Source organism: Gavialis gangeticus, unplaced genomic scaffold (genome assembly GCF_001723915.1).
Source record: "Gavialis gangeticus isolate Ggan-Ray unplaced genomic scaffold, GavGan_comp1, whole genome shotgun sequence".
Lineage (NCBI taxonomy): Eukaryota > Metazoa > Chordata > Crocodylia > Gavialidae > Gavialis > Gavialis gangeticus.
This window is the reverse complement of record NW_017728991.1, coordinates 7,022,304-7,045,909: the sequence shown is the minus strand read 5'-3', so window position 1 is coordinate 7,045,909 and position 23,606 is coordinate 7,022,304. Positions and strand designations below refer to the sequence as shown.

The window sequence follows — 23,606 nt, the reverse complement described above, 5'->3', positions numbered from 1 at the left end:
CACTAAGCCACTTAGCCCGAAACGGATCTTCCCCATCACACCTAGCATTTTACAACGCTTTGCGTTCAGCGCACCGTGCGGGCATCAATTAACTGATTCACCCTCCTGCCATCTGCCATCAGGTAGTCGGAGGAAGCAACCTCACCAAGCAGATTTTCTGATAACAGCGGCATGAAAAAAGAGCCAACCCGATATAAAAATAAGCCTACGGGGTTAAATTCATCTCAGTGAGTGGAGTTATACCCTCCCAGCCAAAGTCATTGGGGTTTGCATGTGTATTCATATTCCTGAGCCTGGGTTGAAAAATAAATTGAAACTACCCGAGAGAGTGGCAGACCCTTCTCTTGAGAAGAAACTATGACTATATTTCTCAGGATGAAAAACAACATTGCAAAGAGTCTCCTTGTAAAGGTTTGGAGGCATCACAAGAACAACGCTAGCCAGGCTTGAAAACTGGGCACCCACGATAGCCACCATGTACTCGTGCCCTGTCCCAGTGCCCTGGCACGCCCTGCCTTCTGCATGCTGCATTTCTGTGCCGGTCCTTGTACTGCTCCCAAGAATGGCTTTATTTGTTCTGCCCTCTCTTCTCCCGCCAGAAAACAAGGCTAAAGGCTAGAAACCTGTATCCAGAGCGAGAGTTTGGGGATGCCGCGCTTGTTCGGCAGCGTGGACGCACCCCTTGGATGTTCAGGTGAGCTTGGCCCTCATGGGGGGCTCAGCACACGCTCCTCCTAGGCGGTGGCAGAGGGAGGCTAGCTGGGGCTGCAGCAGCTTGGTCTTGCTCCAGTGGTCTGTCCAGTGAGTGATTCCTGTTTCCCCTAAGGCTGCCTCTCATTAGCATGAACCAGGGGGAAGGGCATAAAAGACTCCAGTTCATTCTGAGTCTGGAAAAAGTTTCCTTCAGAATGACAGCCAAGGCATTTTTGCTCCTCTGCTTTGTCATGGGATCATCTTCCAGCTCTGTGACAGGTAAGTTCATGACCATTCAGAGGCAGGAACGGGCAGATTTGTTGTTTGCAGCGGGGAAGCGAGAGCAGAAGCTAGATCTTTCCCACAAAGGCTGGACACATTATTCCAGATCCTTGCCCTGGCAGCCCTCTCCAGCTGCAGCCTTTCAGCAAGCTGCAGCGGGGATCGCATCCAAGCCCGGGAACGGAACAAGTCTGGTGCGATCATTAGACAGGGAAGCAAGCGGAGATGCTTGCTGTCAGAGGCAGGCGAGTGCCCGGTAGGACCGAGAGCACCTGCAAGAGGCAGACGTCCCGCTTGCCCTGGGAAGCCCGAGGTAGCCAGGTCAGGAGCTGTGTAGTGACTAGTGCGTGTGGCTTTCTGCGCACAGCTTTCACCTCCCTTCCATCTGCTGTAGGCTTCACTTCTGTGGGGTATTTCAAGGTGCTTGGAGCTCCTACCTGGGACCAAATAGCTGCGTGAGCACATCTGCCCCCGGGCACTGAGGGAAAAGGGACATCTCTCCCCACTGGACTGATAGGTCTGGAGAAGTCCTGCTTCTCCAGTCTCATGGGATCGGCTGAGGGAGTGGGGACACCAGTGCAGAGGGGATCGGAGAACCTGGTCAAAGCAAACGGGAGAGTTTTGTCACCATGTAAAAACAAGCCCCGGGGCGAACCTCGCAGATGGCAGATGTGTTCGAAGCCCCGCGGTCAGGCTCGCTGGCTGCCGGCCAGGCCGCTCGATTGCACCCTGGCCTGTTGCTTCCTTGAGCTTGGACTTTCCCTCCGCCCCGTCCTTCGTGGATATTTGTTGACTTCAGATGCGTTCAGGCCAAATATCAGGAAATTTTTCCCATGACAACAGCTGGTGAGAGCACAGAGAAAGTAATGGGGAGGTCAACACTTGAGCGCCAGGAACTGGAGATAAACCAGGCCTTTATTCATCTGTGTATGTCAAATCTCTCTTTTCACATAACAAGTCAGGATCAGCCTCCTACACACTGTTAATCACAAACAGTGAACACCCGGGCAGCATGTGTGTGGCTGAACTGTTTGTAGATACTCGCCCTCCGCTGGCAGACGAAATCCAGTTCAGGGAAGGTTTGAATAGGAAGAAGACCCATCACAACCGCTAAGGCAAACGAAACTGCAGGGGAACCCCCTTTCCCCGCCATCTAAATGGAAAAGGAATTTGCTTTGTGAGATTCAAAAGGGGAAGATGCGGCACGAGGTCTGGAGAGCGGCCCAGCTGGCCCGGGCTCTGCTCTCATCCTAGCTGAACTAAAACACAGCAGACTATTAAGAGGATCATTTCAGAGTAATAATCAATCATTTCATAGACCTGCAAAGAGCAGGTCTCTCTCTTGGCTCCTGTCCCCTCAACCTTACTGCCAACAGATGAGATGGCAAGGGCCCATTTCATAGCAGCAAGGCCTTGCCTCCTAGACTCTGGCTTTTTGAGCTCCCAGGCAGCTCCATGGTGCACAAATCTGAGATCCAAAACCCTAGCTAAAGATCTCTCCAGCAGCGTTCAAAGCCTACAGGCACTATGAAGTACAGAGGACGTTGTCAATAAGGCATCCGTGGGATGGGAAAAAAAAATCAAATATTTCTGTTGTTGTGGACTTGGGAACAATCAGGCCAAGCAGGAGCATGAACCTTGCTCCCCGGCTGTTCCCTGGAGATCAAGGGCCCTTTCCGTTGTTTGTAATGTGTAACAACAATGGTCACATGCAGATTGCCAGCGTTTCACTGATGGGCGGCTAGGCCTTCCTTGCGCCCACGGACAAGGCTTGTGCCTCACAAAGGTGCTGGGAAGTTTTCCTCCCTCCTCTCCCGTGGTTCTGGCTCAGCTGTTTTGGAAAGATCCCTTGCTGGGTTGGATCACAGCTCTCTCCAGCATTGCTGCCTTTGGGAAGTCAGAAGCTAAACCAGAACGGCCCCCCCCCCCCAGAATCACAACCCGCTCCTTCTGTACGTGAGGCCAGTGAAATGGGAGGCCTCTGCTTTGTTCCTCGTACCAAATCACCTCTCCTGCAGGTAGGGATAATGAGGCCCGAGTTAGGGCTGAGGCTGCCATTGTGCCAGGTGCTAGCCAAACCTATAGTCAAAAGGTCTCTGCCCCAAAGAGCTTGTAACAAAACGTCTTTCTTGTGCTGCTGCTCTTCTATATTTGCATGCAGGATCCATGCCCTATGGTGGAAAAGCCATTCAGGGGCTCAGCAAAGATGCATACAGGGCAGCGGGTGCCACGGCCAGCCAAGTGACGCTCCTGTCCAGAGGCAGCAGCATCGCCCGAGAGAATCACACGGAGCATCGGCCGCTGTCTCCAGGCGACTGCCAGCGGCCAAAGGTTGCTGACATCCTCTTGGCCACCTCGGAGAAAAAGAAAAGGGCCAAATTCTCAGTAGAAAACAATACAGGGCTGAGAAAAGAGTCCAGCCGACATGGCAGGACCCTGGCTCCCGAGATTCACCTTGAGGGGCTCTCTCCCGCCTCCTTCGACTTCAGCCAGGCAAACCGAATGCACAGCGACAGGCTCCAGGCCGGGCCTGGTAACAGCGCGTCGGCACGCTTCTACCATGCGGCACCGTCCCATCGGAAGGACAGAGCCATCACTGAGACGCACCCTCTCCAAGACACAGGGACAGACAATCCTAACACCCTGCATCACTCCAACCGACCCGGGAAGATCAACCCCTACAAACAGAGCGACCTAACGAGAAAGATCGACCACCCCTCTTGGGTCACCAACCGCCAGTCGGCCAGCCTGCTGTACCACTTCAACGTGCTCCAGAAAGGTAAGGCAGGGCCCCATCGGAGGGGACGCTGCAAGTGCTCCAAGGGACAGGGCGCGCCAGTGTGCATCTCGCGTTCTTGTTTCAGATGCTGATAAGGAGAAGGCGTGTCTGTCGGGGTGCAGGAAGGAGCTGGATGAAGCAGAGGCCTATTGTGCCAGCGAATTTGGTAAGAGCATTTCCTTCCTAGCGTCCTTGCTCCTATGGCACCGACAGACATCACTGTGCTTTTAAAAGCCTTCTGGAGTTTATTAAATGTATTATTAAAAGTACTAATGACAGGTGCTTGTGGAAATACCCAGTACAAACAAGCTCTCTCATGCTCTTTTCCACCAAAAGTCCTCCAAGTCTCTAACCACAGCCCACCACTGCAGCAGGAGGGGGAGAAGTTTCCAACTGTGGTTACCGAGAAAACTGAGAATCATAAGGACAGATGCTGAGATGGCTCCAGCATTAACTCTGAGCAGTGTTATTTGATTGCCTTTATGGCGACTCCTCTGTAATGAGTTTTGCCATAAAGTGTCCCAAGATCATGTCAAAGATGAGGCTTACACAGTCTCTCTGCATATAGGACTCCCTTTAACTTCGGTGCCTGTGGAGGTTGTGCTTCATTAGGTGCTCAGGACATGGCATCACACACTTTCAGGAAGCAGGGGGAAAGAAATGTAATTCTTGAGATTATTGCCCCAGTGGTTTGAATGCAAGAGGTTTTAAATAGACCAGCCCTTCATTACCAAAGTAGATACTAGCCTTTTCTCTTGATTCAGGGCATCTAAAAATGCACACACGTGCATTGCTTTGTTGGGTGCCTGGATGTTAGATGTGGACGTGCAGAGTACCTCTAGTAATACACACCACACATTATTGCTTCATTAGAAAGCAAGAAGCATAACCGGCACTGCTGATCAATACGTCCCTGTGTTCCTGACAGCTCACATGGGGGTACGTTTTACTGGGGTACACCCAGTATTTGAGAATGGATCAGCAAAATACATGACCAGTAAAAGTAACAGGTGTTTCTTTTCCCAGAACATAGGAATGCTACGAGGCATCTGTTCTCTGAGTGTGGAAATTAGGAAGCATTATCTACACATGTACATTTCCTCCATTTCCTCCTACTCACATTTTAGAGCAAAATTCAGGACAGATGCAGCTGACCTGCATTTTGCTGGGACTTTCTGCCTGGGGCTGAATTGCATCCATTCAACTATTAGCAAATCTCGTACGTGTCTTAAACAAAATGGGGGGAAAAAAATGCCATCTCCCTCCTAACCTGGCCTGAATAAACATTAATCCAAGCCACAGCGTGGCCGAGGTTCCACGGCAGAGATCACAGCCTGAGTGTTTCCTCCATCAATTTGCATCTCTAGATGAAGGGTCAGATAGCTGCATCAAAGAGTCGTTCTCAAGCCTCAAGGCAGTAGCTGGTGCAGAAGGTTTCTCACCGTACCGCTCCATGGGCCTTTTCCCTGTCTAGAGGGCCCATGGGGGGTTTCCAGCCCTTGTTTAACTCAGCACCGGCCATGTCACTCTTGCTCAGGAACGACGTAGTGCAGCTTTGTGCAGCTGGCTTAGGAGCATAAGGACATGGAGTAAGAAACCTCTCAAAGTAGAGCTCTGCCACCACAACTCGGTCTAATAGTCTTCTCTCAGGTGAGATATCCCCCGTGTTACTGCCCCCCTCTCCCAACCCTTATTATTATAAAACAATTAATGTGTAGGGCTTACCTTAGGTGTATTGTATAGACTTCGACGTGCCTTCCTCCTGTGAAGCAGGTAAAGACTGTTGCCGCTTGCAAGTGTACTGCTTGATTCCCGTTCCTCTCTCTGTCCTTCGTACAGCGGTAAACGGAATAGTTTATGATGTGGAAAGACTGGGGAGTGGAGTCCGCCTGGTTACCCTGCTGGTAAACAGCGATGGATTATACAAGATGAGTCGCCTCTATATCACCCCTGACGGCTTCTTCTTCCGAGTTCACATTCTCGTGGTGGACACCTCGCACTGCAGTAAACCCTGTCCAGACTTGAAACTTGGTAAAGAACTCCCGCTACATCCAGACCAGCTCTCCTTTGGGGGGTTTGGGATTTTAGTTTACCCAGGCCAAAAGCAGCAAATCTAAGGGGCAGAAGACATCTCGGACAGAAGATTTTAGTTTAAGGACACACGTAAAGTATTTCCTATTTTCTTTTCTGGTTCCTCTGTATCTGCAACGCAGGCTCAGGGAACGGGCAACAAAGACATTCAGGCCCCTCTGAAAACATCCCCTAGAATATTTGCTGAGTGGAGGCTTCACAGGCAACCAGGCCTGACCCTTATTTTACGCAAAGGGAAGAAAGAGAAAGTTTGCACAACTGATTCCAGTTTTGACCCATATCCTGCAATAGCGATTGGTTGAACTTTGCAGTTAGGGAGGGATTATACATCAATTTATTTGAAAAGGAAATTTTGAATAGGTGCAATCATCCAAACGATAGTAGGATTTCCCCCTGGCTTTCCTTTTCAATACAGCTGTAGTCTTGTAGGCCAGCAACCACCAGGAGTCAGGACACCGTTGCTCTGAGCCCTGCCCAAGCATATGGCAAGCCTGGTTCCACTTTAGGGGAAATGCTCTTCTCGGTAAATTTGTGACCCCAAAGAAGTGAACGGTTTGTTATTTTGCAGGAAGCAGATACATTGTGATGGGTCAGATCTACCACAAGAGGCGGCAGCTACCTGCAACCTTGCAGCAGTTCCTGAGAGGGCGCCTGCGGCCAGGAGATGGACTACTCGGGAGCAGCAGCAGTTATGTGAAAAGGTTCAACAGAAAGAGGGATCGCAGAGTTCAAGGGACTCGCCCCAAATGTAGATGAGGATGCTGTACTGCCTTTCTGGGGCTTGAGCTACCCCACAAAACTGGCCCTAGCTGGAGTGCTAACAGCTCGCCCCGATGTGCATTTGGTGCATTACGCGCTATATAAAATGCTGGTCCTTCCTAATGTTTTAGTTCTGTTCTATGTAGCTGGCAGTAGATTGTGCAAAATAGTGCAGAAATCAGACCTAGGTCGCGTGGACAACATTCATATGTTAGGGGGTGCTCTTCAGTATGTTCCCAGACTAGTGGATTAATTTACTCCCTATTGAGGATTTAAATTGCAAAGTCTGGAAAAACACACATTGTAAATAGTTTTAGGGCTGAATCCTGTTGTTGGTGCTCTTGGATACATTACGAGTGGAGTTAGTGGATTGACTCTGGCTGTTCATCAATTTACCCAAGATGAGAAATTTTCTCGATTACTTAAATACACGGCTTTGAATATTTAACAAATAGGCCATTAACAAAAGGAGCACCCATACCCTTTACTTTTAACGTGTTGTATGGTCACCTGTATCTCAAAGTTTGCACAGCACAAATAAACATGTTTGGTTTAAAGCAGAATATCGAGTTTTCTGTCAGCCTAAATCCAATAATTCTGACAACGTAGGTGGTTGTTCCCAGCACTTTGGTTTCCTTGGATTACATAGTACTGTTCTCCAAAATAACCAGGGAACTATGAAAATCATTTAGTTCATGCCATTTTTTCCAAACATGAAGGTCTGCATTTTCATGTACTTTAGAGACATGCAGAGTATCTAGTCAATGGCACACCCTGTTTCAGTATACGAGTACGTTAACTGGATGCAAGCCTACTCCACGTACAAATGGTCAACTGGAAAGATGTGCACAACTATAAATAAGTTAACTGCACAAATGACAGTGTCCAAGTAGGCAAATTAACCACACACTTGCACCTGCAATCGTCATGCCTGATAAACTTAGCCCCAGAATTATGTATGGCATTTTTCTGTAAGAAAAATAAAACACGTGCACCTGCAAGACAGTGAAATTGTATTTGGAATGAGCTCTTGGTTGAGCCTTATATTTTTAGTATCCCTAATGTGGCCTGAATAAAAAAGGATGCCATTTTGGTATTTATACACTTAATAGGGAATCTTAGTATTAAATATTACTAAAAGCTCCAAAAATAGCATATTCTGGTTGTTTTAGTTTATTTAAATAAATACTAGTATAGGAGAAACCTCTAAAAATTAATTCAGAGGGAAAGAGGCACTCTAGATTACCACTTGCTTTTGTTTGTTTTAAGGCAACAACTTGGGTAGAGGGCCACCGCTGTTATTTTAAAAGATTTTTAAATCCAGCACATAGCTGTTCAGCTCAGTTGGTCAGAGTGTGGCGCTAACATGGAGGTCACGGCTTCAATCTCTGGCCAGACTGCGTGATCGCTTGAGGTGCCTTCCAGCCTTACCTCTCTCTTGATAACTAACAGTGCAGAAGAGTAACTCCTATTTAAATACAGCAGCAAATACTTGTTTGGACTTATCAGCGGTGTCTAAAAGTGGTATTTTGAAGATGGGCTATTTCTCAGCCAGTAAAATCTCCAAGCAAGCTACCAAGTGCAACATAAATATCGTTACCATTCGGGAGAAGATTGGCAACTGCCTGAAACATTTCAGAAAAGAAACTTCTGTCAATGTAAGAGGAAACGATCACCAACCCAGATCAGAACTGAGTGGGGCTAAGGACACGCACACAAATCCATGTGAAGCTGGCAGTTTGGCTTAAGTCCAGGGAAGGAAATAAAACTACTTCAAACATTTTTTTTTAAATCAATCCAGATTTAATGCAAAACAGGATCCAGTATGAGATGTTGTGTTCTGCTCTGCAACCCTGTTCCATAATAATAATTAAAAAAGAAAAGAGTAAGAATTATTTGTATTAATGAGTGAGGTGAAGACCTGGCTTAATGTGGCTTTTAGTATCTGGCTTCTAGTACCTGAGAAGTTTCATCATGGGACCGAGGTGCCTGCCAAATGCTCTGTTCAGTCGATAGCTACTAACAATTTGCATTTGTCCTAAAAGGTGATTGGCACCTTATTGCTTTTATGTCCATGCACTTGCTATGTGACAGAAAAGCTAGTGTGCCCTGTAGAGCTGAAATTTCCCAAGAGAACTGTAATGAGGGGCTTTTACTTGGGCAGAAAGATAATTCCTGGTGGCAACTCAAACCAGTGGGGCATGGGCTACATACACATCAAGTTGTTTTGTTTCCTATTTTTAAATGGACATCCGAGTGCTGATCAGTGATCACCGATGTAGTCAATTTTTCCAAAGCAACAATGACCACATCCCTGCCAAGAGCGAAAGTGGAGATTTGAAGCACACACCTGGGGTGTGGGGTGGGGGGAATAAGGGACAGCAATTCCTTGGTCACTTAGTTCTTGGTCTCCCAGATGGTATCTGACCAGTGACCTGCATTTCTTTAGGTGTTTAAGACCATCATTTGGTAAAGATGGATTACAAAACCTTGGTATTTTAGTTCAGGCCAGCTCTTATTGGTATATATTTATTTTTCACATTTGGCTGTGTATGGACGAGGACATCACTCTATTATTGAAGGTGGGTGAAGTGGCAAGATGTTTCATCTCCCCTTGTACATTATAAAATCTTACTCTTCCTGAGAAGAGAGAAGGTGGTCTTCCTTTTATTATGTTAGCATATTCAATCAAGAGCTGAGCAGTCCTGCTGACAGATTAGATTACCTGGAGTGTTAGCCTAACTCTACATTGTTTCAAACTTTTGGCAAATCTAGCATGTTTTTATTGGTATGAAAATCAGTAAAATGTGGACATCAGACACTGAAGAAAAAGCTCTAAATATAATAATCTGGACTGCTCTTCCACGATCTTAGACTATGCTACCTAAAAAACATCACCTCAAGAGATTTTTAAGGATACTGCTCTCAGGTTGTGTGTTGGGAAGTTTTCTAAATTAAAAGTTGGACTTCAGTCACAGGAGTGAAAAGAAAAAAAAATAAAGAAGATTGTTTTTCTTTACTTAGATGATGCCCAGAAGCATCCAAATGATTCCTCTGATGGTTTGCAAATTCCATCCTCAATCACATTATCAGTCTTGCAATCATTAGCCAGTGTGGGACAGATTAATAAGCATATAGAAAAATGTATTAAATACATAGGAAAGTACATATCTAATAGAAAAATCAGTATATAGTACAGCTACCTTCTTTCATAGTTTTGCTCATTATTGCTGAATACAGACTTTTATGATTTCATTGTTAAAAACAGTTTACAGTTTTGTTAGCTTATTGGTTGTGGGAGTTGGGATGGTGGATGAGGTGCATGTAACAGGTTACAAATCTGTTCCATCTTCATTAAAGGGACACTGTCAAGGTTTGTAAATTGCTAACGCTTCAGGAAATGTCCCTCCGATTCTACGTGCCCTTCAGGGGAAAAGCCCCACCACCCCGCAACAAGATGAATTAAAGTGAGCACCAGTGGCCAATGGCCAATGCTGCAATTTGAACAAGGCTTAAAATGACATGTCAACAGTAACATCGATAGTCTACTAGCAATGATGCTTGTGCACAGACAGAAGTACACGAGAGTAGCCACACGCACTACTAGAGAGAGGACAGTTTAGCCAACAAGGAGGACAGATCTGGTAGGGACATTTATTTTCAAGCTTCTATGCTGGTTCATTACAAACAATGAAGATCAAAAAGTTTAAAAAATAAATGACAGTGTCCCTTTAGTACTGATTCACCCAAAGGCATTTCTAAACAAGCAGCTTTACAGTCTCTTACCTCAGAAGAAACTTTTCTATAAGTCAATTCCAGTGATTTTTTTTCCCCCCATCAGCAGGACAGACATGAATATTTTGCAGCCAATCAAGTGAAATGCAGAGTACATAAAACTTTACAGTCTTTCCAGAGGTTTACCCAAACCTGCTACAAATACATCATAAGACAACAATTCATGGGGATTAGAAGATGTTGAATTAAATTTAAATCAAGGAACAACTGCACCCCGTTCAAGTTAGTCTGGGGAGCTCGGATGACAAAATTATGAAGATCGTTACGTGAAGCGAGGTTAGTTCAGGTCCCCCAAAACCCATGTTAAAACATAACGGAAACTCCGAATTTTACATTATTATAATACAAAGAGACATTAAAAGGAAGGTGGTCACTGGAGCGATACAATACACCCCAAGCTCATATTCAAGCTCCTTCAAGAAACTGAATAGTAAGGACTTTTTTTTCAGTGTATTTACAGGAATTATATTCTTCCTGCAGATGATATCAATGTATTTTTTTTCAGAAGTATCACTTAAGACCATAAAAACCTTACAGAGGATAAAACCAGAAAATGTCTCCATGTATTACACAGCAATAGAAAAATGGAACGGAGATTTCAACAACATGGAAGTTTACACACGAGTTTAACATTTCCCTTGTCAAAAAAAATAACTAACCAACTCCCAGGGAGTTATTTACAATCTGGCAATGTCAAGATCTACATATGATACACATCATCAACCAGCATTTCATCAGGAAGTCCACCAAATCTGATGTCAAACACATTACTTTATTTGTCTAGGATGAAATGTTGTATTAGGTACAAAAAAGTACTCTTCATTTTGCCACAATTTGTTAAAAACACAGTATTGCCTACAGTTAGAAAAGTTTTAAATGTCATATTTATATATGAATAAATAATACAGAAACACTGTGAAGCTGTGATGAGATGTAAAGAATTTTCAAAACGTAAACTTGAGAATTCTCCTTCTCCCATTAAACAATGCATACAATATGTAGCATTTAAAAAAAATCAAAAGGACAACATAATCTAAATGCAACTACTTGTAATTTTAAGAAGCATGAACGGGTTTTGTTTTCACACTGAACAATTAATTTTCTTAAGTTTTCACATATCGGTTAAATGACAACATTGTATGTACAAAAACATTTGGGGTTTATTAGAGAAAATTAACCCAGAAGAACCTGTACACCTGAGCCTGTAATTGTAAGAGACCTGTGGTCAGTAGCAGTGTCTTACTTCTAAGAAATTAACAGGAAAGGGTCTTGCATAGCAGGGTGAGGTTAAACCCAAGGGAAGCTTCTCCATAATTAGGTAAATCGCAGGTCACTGTCAGACAAAGCAATCATAAATTAGTGCAAAATCTAGTAAAATGGTTGTAGAGCTGCAGAAATCTTGGATGATTTATTGGAAATGGTTAATAAGAAAAGGTCAGTTACATAAGTAACGTGCAATGGGGGTGAGAGAGAGAGAGAGAGAGTCGAGAGAGAAGTGCAAATCACATCTCGCTCTGTTGGCTTCCATTTATCCCTCACACTGGCTTTCCTTGTATAGGAAGAGACAAAACCACTTACAATGCCCTTCATAGATATAATTACAAATACTTAGTACTTTTTCATCCCTTGATGATACTTTGCTCACTACTTTAATTCAGGAGTCGACAATGAAATGTCTTATGTTACTTCCTTTAGTATCTGATACGCAATTATTGGCACCATTGTAGATTTTTTAAGGGGTAGCAGTTGCTTAAGAATACAAAGAAATAAACGCTACTGTTGTAGCAAAAATAAAGTCACATTTCCCTTCCACTCATCTTACCTTTCCCTCCCTTACTACTCGGGATACTTACATATTAGAACAGGACCCCCCCCAAACATCACAAACATATTAGCGCACATTCAAAAGACACCTACATCTGTGGGGAGAACAATTATCTCCATTTATTTTGTTTCATATACATCCATATTTTGAATTTTAATACAAAAGAAAAAAATTAGAATCTGACAAATGTTTACAAACAAGATACCTTCAAATAGATTTTACTCATTTCAGTCTGGTGCAGAGTAAATGACAAATTGTACTGTTATATTCAAGGCAACAGTCTGTAGTCCATGACCACTTAGCCCAACTTTTATGCAAGCTTAATTGTTTTTATCTACCATGAATGATAAACTCATTGTTGATTCCCAGTTGTCTGTGTGCACATGTGTACATAGCAGCTCCTTTCATAGAAAGAAAAGACATCTAGAGGTCTTGTACTTTTACCTACAGGAATCATGTTAAGATACAGAATGGATTACATGTAACCGGGGCTGGATTTTATAAGAAAAAATAATTAGCTGACAAATGAGGGCAGCAATAAAAAAGCGTCTTTTTTGCAACAATAAATAAATACAGTCAAAGTTTTCTGTGTGGACTTTAAACCAGCTTCTTCACTGAAGAACAGACGTGGCATTTCCATGGAGTTAAATTTGACTCCATTTACTGTATCTTTTTCTTGCTTGCTTGCTTGCTTTCTCTCTCCTTCAACAAAAGACAGTTTTCCTGCTTCTGCCACAATAGTACAACAATTTGATCTTGACAAGAAAGTGGTGCTGCTGATTTTTATTCCTTTGTCCTTTGGACAAAATAAGCCAAGAATATAATTTGACTGTTGTGACCAATAAAAAGGCAGTTTACATCAAGTCTCGTCAGGGTAACCTGACTAAAAACATCTGGCTTCTTAATTAAAAATTTTCAGACAACCAGATTCTTGCTCTGTGTGTTACATTAACACGCTGAACTCTAAGAAGCTGTAGACTGCAGTTTGTTGTTATGAGACCTGCAGAATACACAAAAGAGTGAATAATTAAGCACCCTTTGTTTGGGAGAACACACTTGTTAGCAGGATGCCATAGGTCAATTACTATCGGGGGACTGCAACCATCTTGTTTCCGATTCATCATTTGCAGGCGAGCGCTTTTAAAACAAGCATCTCTGACCTTGAGTACAAAAGGAGTCCATTGTTTACAAAAGAAGATGCTTCAACTGGACTATGAAAAATGCCAGGAATATATTTTCCTAGTTAAGTTCACAAAATAGCAGCCTCTCATCGAGAAGGCATAAAGACAATTTCGTAGGGAAGGCATAAAGACAATTTATAAGGGCGCAATCACTTATAATAAAATGTAGCTGATGTAAACCTATGGGGAAGTCTTTGAATTAGTGTTCATATGTAAAAAACCCAAAAAACCAAAACCAAAACCAAACTGAACAGTAAAATTAAAACCACATTTCTGCTGATCAGAGTGCTGCAGGTCTCTTCTCTAAAGTTCACAGTTTTATTAACTAGCGAATGCAAATAGTTCATTGAAAATACATGGTTTTTAAGATGACTGTTATGACATTATTCTCAATACAGTATTCAAAAGAAGCGATATACTCTTCTTAATACATTTTTGTCTACCAACATAGCTGCTGACAAATGACTGCTTCCATTTTAAGGTACTAATTAATATTTGGACAACTGATCTGGGGTTTGGGGTGTTTTTTGGGGGCAGTTAAATGTCATGGTACTACACAATAAAAGAAAGTGACCCAACATCCAGTTCTGATTCCAGTTAAAAAGTTCAGACTAAAGATATCACAATCTGCAAGAAAAGAAAGAATATGGATGGTGTAAACAAAGAAGCGCAACAAATAAGATGCAGCAATGCAATTCGCAGGGAATGCTGGATAAACACATTATAACAAGACAACACAAGCATGAGCAAGTGACCACCACAAATGCAGATGTTATGAAATGAAATCAGAAGGAACAATGCTTGATTGCTACAAGTAGCCCTGCCTCCCCCAGGACCTTACATCTGTCCCATCTGAAAGACTGGGAAACTTCCAAAAGTATGGAGAAGTGCCATTTTTAGTTGTAATTAACTGTTTAACTGGCTTGGATAAAAGCCTCCCATGATTCAGTTTCAATGGTAAAAGTGACAAAATCTATTGCCTGTACACAAGTCACATTCTGATTAAACCTGCTTTGTATTACAGCTATACTTGTAGTTAAGTTACAGGTGGTTTACTGCTGTGATGGAAATGGATGCAGGGGATATGTGCATTATTGTACAAACGTTAAGGAGTATGCTAGCCTGAACCTTAACGGCCCTGCTAACTGCCCAAATATAATATAACTATCGCAGTACAGCTCACATATATGTACATGGTACTCTGCTCAAGGCCATATGGTTCTTAATTCTCAAAAACAGCCAGTAGCACGCACACTGGGCAGACAGTATGATTTAGAAACCTGGTTCTGGACAAAGTAACCAGAAGCAATCTTTTCCTGAAGACAGGTAACTTTAAAGCTAAGGGTTTGTTTGTTTGTTTTTTAACTAGCATTTGCAATTCTGAGTTATTTCAATTTGCCACAGCTTCCCCAAAATGGGGCCGAATAGATTTCAGCCGAAATAATACTAAAATGAAAAGATGGGATGTTAGCTAAGTAATAAAAACTGCTTATTTTTGCACACATTAGAATTTCTCTCAGTCTGGATACTCTCTGGAATAGAGACCATCTTTTTTAATGTGTGGAAAGAACCTGGTATGGAGCAGAACACGACTAACTTACATGCATCATTAAAACCTAGAATCAGATAAGGAGCTGATCCTGTTGATTTGCTTTTTGGAAGTAATAACTGAAAAAGTGTTAGCTATGTTGCTGCTAATTTTCTTTGCAATTATGACACTGTCCATAATTAATGGTGTGCAATTCAGGTCTACAAGTATTACGAAGTAACTTTAATGGAAGCAGATTTAGTCCTTAAATTAGACAAAAATCAACAGCTGGAATTTACCGAGTAGATTCTTGCCTGTCAAAATGTAGCTATATTAACAAGCATACAGAGCATGCCAGATTGTTAGATGTGTGCATAAGGATACGTTTATGGCAGTGAGAAGATTTTAGCAATAGCACAACAGTGACAATGGACTGGAAACTCTTCTGCTTACCTGCTTGCCTTGAAACCTTTTAGCTTCTGTACAAAGAATGATTCAAGAACCTCTGCACACTGGTAGAAGGGGGAGTCACTTGGATTGTAGTAACGACAGTTATCAAAAATTTTGGTCATATCCGCCACAAACTCTGTCACTTTTTTGTAGTAACGCTTCAGTATTCTCTCTTCCATGGTAGCAAGGTCTTCAAAAGAAACAGATATTTAAAATAAGAGCTCTTCTGTCCCTCTGACAAAGTTCACAGTGTCAAAATATTGGGAGTGAAAGGACAACTGGCTTGGAACCATTCATAATGCTCCTTACAACATGGTGCGAGCTGAGGAGTCTCCTTCAAACTATAAGCTTGCTCCCATCTCACGGGACTCTACACGCCGTGTGTAACAGACCCAATCTAGTTACAGCAATTCAAATTTTTTAAACCTCTTGAGGAGCTGGTTAGTCTTTAGGAAAAAACTGAAAACATGCACAGTGCAAGAGCATGTGGATTCTATGTCCTGTATTTTGCCTCCCCCCACTTTTAATATTCTAGTTTATCAGTGCATAAAACTGGATTTGCAGTTTAAATGAATTGGGAATTCAAATCAAAAACAAGCAGTAGGACCAGACAGAGAGCATCAGCTGCTAACATCACAGAAAAAGCAGACTTGAAGGACCTGAATCTGAAATGCCAAGAGCTCCCACTGACATGGGCAGACTAAATAAAATAGCAGGGACAGATGAACTAAGTATTAGCAGGCTTGCTTTATGCAGATACTAATTAAAAACAGGGAGAAGAAAAGTGAATTAAAATTGAATGGGTCTAAATTTGCAGTACAACTTTGGCTGAAAAAAGATATTACCTGCCTTAGCAGAATTCCTCTGAAGCGTTTTTGTCTTATCCTACCAATGTCAAAACTGTGAATGGCCCAAAGAGTCCTCCCAGGCCTATGTTCTTAAAACATTTGCTAACACTGATAACAACTGTTCTCATCCATAACACGAGGCCTTCCTTCCACTCAAAATGCTCAGTGTAACCTCATTATTATATAATTGGTGATAATGATATCACTTGGCATTTCCTAGCACTGTTTACCCATAAGAGAAATTAAAAAAATCGTCTCAAATATGCAACAAGCTCTTTTCTGTTGATTTAACAATTCATTTAAACTAACCCTTTAGCAAGTTATTTTAAAAATTATTCTTAGATTAACGAAGCACCAGGATAACAACAGTGCAAGTATAATCATCCCTGATCCCAATGGACATCCAAATCACTTCACAAACTCAAAAAAGAACCAATTTTTAATCAATGATTGCTGCCATCTCTAACAGCAGTTTTATAGTAATGCTACTAAATACCAAGGCTAGGAAATTTAAGAAAATGCAGGTAAAAACTATTTTTGCCAGGACACCACAATTAGCATTCCAAATGGTGTGGCAAGAACAGTGTCCTGGCTCTGCATACCCCCAGAAGACAGCAGCTCCAGTGACACAATGACCCCCTACTTATGAAGAGGCATTATAGTTTAAAAGGAGGGAAGAAACAGTGAGCAACAACACTGCTTGAAGCAAGTGGGTTCTCCTTCAATGCCTTGTATCCAAGTCTATCCAATCCTGTTTAGCCAGAAAGATTTGATTGGATCACTGCAAAAACATGAGACCACCGCAACCTTTGTCTCCAGAAAAAAATCTTTCTTTTCTTCATTGTTTTAAGACTAATCAAAGTTTCCGCAGTTGATTATCAAATCAAATGAAGACTGTTTTTAAACCTTTCTATCTTGTGTTACCTAAATCACACCTATATTATCACCTAACTAAAATAAACTTCTTTCTTAATCATCATGAGTACGTATTTCTCTCTGGGAAGTACTAAGTGTAGACAAAAAGCAAAAAGGCTATAGTGGTCCAGCTTACCCTGTTTGAAAGTAACTACAAAAATAAAGAAAATTGGCCTTTGTTGCACGTAGTAGGAAGGATGGGCTTAAGTAGTGGGAATTTAGATGTATTTTGGCTCCACCAGATTACTTTTTATGTGCTAATAGGTAAGCAACATATATTTGTCTCAGTTTACCAATCTCCATAATGAGGCTACAATTCAAAAGCACAAGAGAATCTTTGGATGAAGACAATCTATATGGGTATATTTTTAATTCACATTACTGGCTTGTCACCACCTAGCGCATCTTGCTATATTTTAGAAGCACCTTACCCATAGGTTCTTTGATAACACCATAATAATCTGGTGCATCATTGGGATCCACTGGTTCTAGGAATGGCCACGCCATCTTATGAGCCTACCAAGAAAGAAAAGACAATTACAAATGCATAGCAAATTATTACCTTGTTTTCATTCATGCTAGTTTTGGGAATGACTGTAGCACAATTTGCTGAACTTGGTCTAGTCCCCAAGCAAAGAGTCATTTTTATTTTATAAATGTACAATTTGGTGTAACAGGTAGTTTGCCTTATGACATAACTGAACAGTACAGGGCACTGGCTTAAACTAGTGAAGAAGCCGGCATTGAATTCCATAAAAGCTAAGGGTGCTGCGTACTTTTAAAACTGGATCATTACTGTTTTTCCACCTGCATGTTTTCATTTGTATTCTAAAATTTGTCACCAAAAAAATCCATGCAATGGCAAACCAAGATTAGTTTGCTGCACGTTACTTATTGCATTATTCTGCTGCTAATGTTTTAATGTCTGCAAAGGTAGGTTTTGGGATGGCATTTAAGCCAACAAGAACATTATAACACAGTGTGAGGTGTTTCGTTTTTCTTGCCAACATGCAATCACAGGGATCAGTCTTCAGAAGTGATCTTGTATTAAAGAAGAATCTAATGATAAGTCTTTTACCACTTAAAATCTCAGTCCTGCAAATTCATTAATGCCTATCCAACTTTTGACTGCAAGTCAAATTACATAATTAGAATACTACTTTTGCTATTACTGTTGACACCTTCCACTAACTACCCCAAAAGGCTACTGATCTGCTCTTCATATTCTGATTGTCAGCTTCCTTCACACTCAGTACAGTTATCCTCTTTCATTCAAAACCAAACCAAACCCTGTTCCAATTCCATCCCTAATTTGGAGGCAGTGGCTTTCTTCCATTTACCTTAAATGCTACTGTGTGTGTTAATGCTATTTCAGGGTGCTGTTTCATACAGAAAAAGCAGCTCATTACTTATCCTTAAGACATTCAGAAGCTACAGGAGATCAAATATCAGTCTTAAACAAAGACCTTTTACATAAACTTCTACTCTACCTAGAGCATGCCAAGTATGCTCCTCTCTCAGTGTATGCCTTTTCCTCACCTGTAAAGAACGTAGTACTCTTTTTAATCCCTCGTAATCTTTATCAGTCAGTGGACTGAGTACGGTCATGGCATCTTCTGTAGACTGACACTGAGGACAGACATACTCATCAATGAGATCTGCCTCACTTTGCAAAATACCGACACAGCGCCCGTGATACCAGTTCTGACATCGGTCACAGCCAATGTAAAATCTGCAAGATCCGAAAGAAAAATATTAGTGATATCATCCTTTTCATTTAAAAAACACTCAGGTTCATAGTATTTTGTACCAGGTGCTTTGCATGATAAGAAGCTGTACTTAACATGCCATTTTTGTTGTAAACATGCCAATTCAGTCATGCAGACTTAGCATTTACAAATAAAATTAACACCTGAATTACTTTACAATTTTATTTCACAATTATGTGTAGTGTAAAATTAGAGGAGTAATTTCACGAAGTCAAGGTCTCAAATGTCCTTTATCAGATTGAAAGATCAAAGTATCAGTGTGATGCCAGATGTTTCACACAACAAGCGATTCCAGAAACATTTCATACAGGTAAACAGAACTACTTTCTTGGGCTCCCATTTCAAACCTCTGACAAACATTTTTCAGATGGAAGCCAAGATCTTGTAGGTGACTATAACAGGGGCATTCTGGTAACACAAAGCCATAAAGTAAAGGTACAACCCATATACCCCATGCTCAAAATAATTTTTCTAACCTAAAAATCACACAAGATACTATAATTTCAAGCACTGAAAGTCCCAACTATGCACTCAAATTTTGTGTCAATTCTTTCTACCTCCCTTTTAAAAATTAAACACACATTAAAAACTTCACTTTTCCTACATACCCAATATATTCACTGTAAAGCAATATTTGGGGAAAAAAGAAATATTGAAAAGGAATTTGTAATACTATGGGATACAACATATGCAGAATATTTTTTTTTCTCTTTGCAAGGAAAAGTAACCAACGTCAGTGCAGTTTGCTACCTAAATATTAAATAAGAGGTTCTTATCAGAACTCACTGTGACTCATCATAAGGTGTTCTGCAGATACAGTACAATTCCTCACTGCTGCCCTCTTGTGCCCGTTTACAATCATTACAGATGTACACATCCATTTTCTTAGCCTCCTTTTCTGTGATGCCAACACATTCTCCATGAAACCAGTTAGTACAAAGATCACAGCCAATATAGAACCTAAAAGTATTCACAATGAAAATGACAATGTAATTGTCATTTCAAATGGCATGGCACTTTTCCCTGCATTCCTGTTTCTGATGCACTTGCATACTGCCTGCTTCTGCGGTTTCCTGACTTGGTTTCTCTGTCTCCTGCCATCTATCCTTGCAAGACTCACATCTGTTGCTGCGGCTATACTGTCAATAAAGTCAGCTGGGCCAATTTCAAAGGACAGTGTAATAAAACACAGGTCAATCGATATGTACTGGACTTTGAAAAAAATTGGACTGAAAACATCTCTTTTGTATGAGCATATATGTGAAAAAACTGTAAAAGGCACAAAAAGACAAGGCCAAAGAAAAAGATTTACATTTTCAAAACAGCAGCTTAGAAGCCACTTCATATTCAAGGCAGTTTCTTAAGATTTGAAAATGTAGGTCTTAGTTAATTTAAAAAAACAAAGCAAAGCGCAAACATTAACTAGAAGTTACAAGTATACTACAAGGAACATGCATACCAGCCATGTGTAGAATACATATTGGTATAACATGACGTGAAGGAAAACTGTGTGAGGACAATGGATGTCGTCATTCTTTAATTTCTGTGTGGGAGCCCAAAAACAGCGATTCAGCTTCTCAGAATTATAATGAATTGGGACGCAGACTATTCTTTGGAGAATAAATGCCTGTTCTCAGACAAAACTACGTGACAGAACCAGATATGGTATGACACGAAGTGAAGGGGAGCTGGGGAAGGTACAAAAACAAAAATCCCATACAGAGTCATGTGAATGGACCTTGCACAGAATGGTGTAAGAAACTCGTAGGATATTATGCAAGGATGTTTGACAGCACTTTGTGTATGGATATCCCAAAATGTACCTAGGACTAGCACAACCAACCATGGGGGGAAAAAAAAATGTTAGGCTCCTCAGTCCCTCTTTCTGCCTAGCCAAAAGCAAACTGATGCAGAGTCTCAGGCTTCTAAAGAATTAATAAACCTTTTGCCACATATTACCTTCTATGTACTAACTTTTGATGCCACTTTCTCCTAATCTACATCAGGCACTGGACAGTTATGAGGCAAACATACTGGCTATACACTAGGATGGCCTGCATTAATTATATGATCCATGAAACACACATCTCCAAACAACATCTTGGAACATGCACCAAGACTTCCCATCGCATCAAGCCTCATCTAGACCACACTGCTGAGTTAGAAAAATGCTTCCCTACCCAATGGGTCACTCCAAAATTTCCTTGACAACTTATTTCTTCCCTTCTTCCTTTATGCGGTCAGTCACATCCAAAAACCTAATGAACAACCATTCTGCAAAGGACCAGTTGCATTTCCCTTCCTGCCACTTCCTTCATGCCAGCTCAGTCTGGCACTGCGCTTCTTCTGCTGCATGGAACAAGAGCACCATGCCCCCCAGTGTGACAGCTCCTGCAGGTCTGGTAGCAAAATCAGATCTAAAATATGGATGTTTTGCCTTGCCTCTAGACTACTGGGCCATCTTCATGCAATGTTTTTAACCAGCAAGTGGGAAATTACAAATATAAACTTTAGAAGGATACCCTGACTGACCCGCTCCACATCCTGAAGATATGAGCAAATCCTTAACAGAATTCAGTGTCATTACTGAAGAACTACGTGCGAAAGACCTGCAGCAAAATCCTAAAGACACACGAGCTAAGAATGGGCTCCCTGAGTTCAGTGCATTCCGACAAATTGATGAAGTACCTTCTCTCATCTTGCAGGTTCTCTCTCAGGACCAGTTCAAGTTTCAAGAATGAATTTGAGCTGCATTTCTCTCATCTGAAATGCAGATGATACCAGCACAAAAGGAGGTATCCGAAGCCCATTTCATTTATTAAGACACTAAGCAAAGTCATTTTTTTCAAATAAGCTCTTTGCCAGCCTAATAGTGAATAAGTTAAAACACATTTCAGCTCAGCACCATAGTCATCCTATCTAGAAATATAATGATTCAAAATTTATAAGTAAAGCACCAAGACAATCATATTGCTACAGCAGTTTCTAGACTGTTCACACTGCATGTGTGTAAAATCTTCCTTCTGTTACTCAAGTAAAGGTCTCCTCCTTTTAGACTGTGAGGACGCACTTTGTCATCACATTTTTTTTTATGGGCTCAATTCAATACCCACTGAAGTCAACGGAGAGATTCCAGCTGCCTTGAATGGGTAATGGACCAAGTCCATGCAATCCGGTCAGTTCGCATTATTTTCCTGGAAGAGGTTTCCAGTGCTTACCCAAGTAAGGAAATGGACATGGCTTGTGCTCACTTCGCCATTGCTAAATGAGAACAGGGTATCCTGCTAAGTTTACAGGGCAATAAAGTCTAATACAGCACTTTTCCCATTGAGGGAGGTACGTCAGCGACAGATGTGAAGCTAAAGTTCTCTCTCTCTGAACCAACTGCAGCATAAGGCTACAGTCTAAAACTTCCCCACGCTGATATGATGCCATAATGATGGGAGCTATGTCAATATGAAAGGTATACAACAAGTAAATTCATCTTTGACCTGGAAAAGGCACTAATTGGGTTAAAGTATAGTTCAGTTTCCATGACTTTTAATTCTTGGCACTGCCACAAACTACTAAAGACGCCAATTAGTCCTTTTAGAATTAAGTCATTTTTGTTAAGTGGACACACATCCACCAAGACCAAACTAAGTTTACACTTGCCGTCATGCAGCTCAGACAAAAGCAGCTCGGCTCACTGCTGACTTGAGCAGGATTACAGCCAATAAACTAGAGGTGAAATGCTTAACATCCAGTTCCAATTGAATGAGCTATAAAGTCCATCATTTACTAACTTCTTCACAAACTATTAAAAGTTATGAAGCTCTCCCTTTACATTAGGGCATGACTTTTTCTTTCCACAACCAGAATTTTGTGGGGAACTGCAGTTTTCATTTTGTCAAATGCTTACATCCCCATACCGGGTAACATGGCATTTTTTAGTTTGACTTACATTTTTAGTTCGATTTATGTTTTATACTCAATAGGAGTCAAGGGTATAGTGTTAAAAAATAAAAATGGTATTTCAGCATGAAACACTGTCCAAAATGAACTGCAGTCCAATAGCTTTGTTAGCCAGTGAATTACAGAAAAATCTGCTTTCCAAGGTGACAGTACCAAACCTCTCTCTTAAGAACACCAACCACCTACTCGTTAAAAGGAACACAAGGGCATACTTATTCGCTTCCAAGGCAGAGGCAGAATGGCAAAAGAAAGAACAGAGTGAAATAAAAGAATATGTGCATGTGAGACAGAAAGGTCATACAATGGAAACATGCAAACAAGGAAAAATATAAATCACAAGAGTTAAGAGATTGGTAATTGTGGGTGTAATCCACAGACTGCTTATTCTTCAGTACCTGCATGCTCATTGCAACAGCACCTGATTTTTTTCTACTACCATTTCTAATAACTACCTCAGACTAAGAGCTAAATACTAAAGCTGGACCAACAATGCAAAATGCAAGTACACAGCCTTCACTACTCACTTAGAATCATCATAAGGCGTTTTACAGATGCAGTAAAGCTTTGTGTCCTTCTTGGTTTCCTTTGAGGTAGTAGAGATCATTTTTTTTTTCTTGGACTTGGAAGCCGAAGACTCTTTCTCCTCCTCTCGTTTTCTCTTCTGGGAAGATAGTGGCGTGGGGGGTGTGGTTGGGGATGGGATGCTGGTTGTGTGTTGCGGTGGTGGAGGTGGAGGT

At 41.6% G+C, this 23,606-nt stretch overlaps 2 protein-coding genes across 2 annotated transcripts in view; one reads left to right on the top strand and one right to left on the bottom strand.

Moving 5' to 3' along the window:
- The first annotated feature begins 848 nt into the window (after positions 1-848).
- Positions 849-7,381, top strand: CUNH17orf58 (chromosome unknown C17orf58 homolog). Its single transcript, XM_019516571.1, has 5 exons — positions 849-972; positions 3,137-3,754; positions 3,840-3,920; positions 5,594-5,785; positions 6,414-7,381. The coding sequence occupies exons 1-5, from the start codon at positions 909-911 to the stop codon at positions 6,599-6,601; spliced, it is 1,143 nt and encodes a 380-aa protein (XP_019372116.1). The 5' UTR covers positions 849-908; the 3' UTR covers positions 6,602-7,381.
- Positions 7,382-11,753: 4,372 nt separating this feature from the next.
- Positions 11,754-23,606, bottom strand: part of BPTF (bromodomain PHD finger transcription factor) — an 82,830-nt gene continuing 70,977 nt past the window's right edge. Inside the window, exons 28-32 of the mRNA XM_019516560.1 lie at positions 23,394-23,585; positions 18,686-18,878; positions 17,578-17,662; positions 15,387-15,573; positions 11,754-13,224 (exon numbers count right to left, since the gene is read on the bottom strand). Of these exons, the coding sequence (XP_019372105.1) occupies positions 13,188-13,224; positions 15,387-15,573; positions 17,578-17,662; positions 18,686-18,878; positions 23,394-23,585 (694 nt within the window). The 3' untranslated portion in view covers positions 11,754-13,187. The remainder of the gene's footprint in view (positions 13,225-15,386; positions 15,574-17,577; positions 17,663-18,685; positions 18,879-23,393; positions 23,586-23,606) is intronic.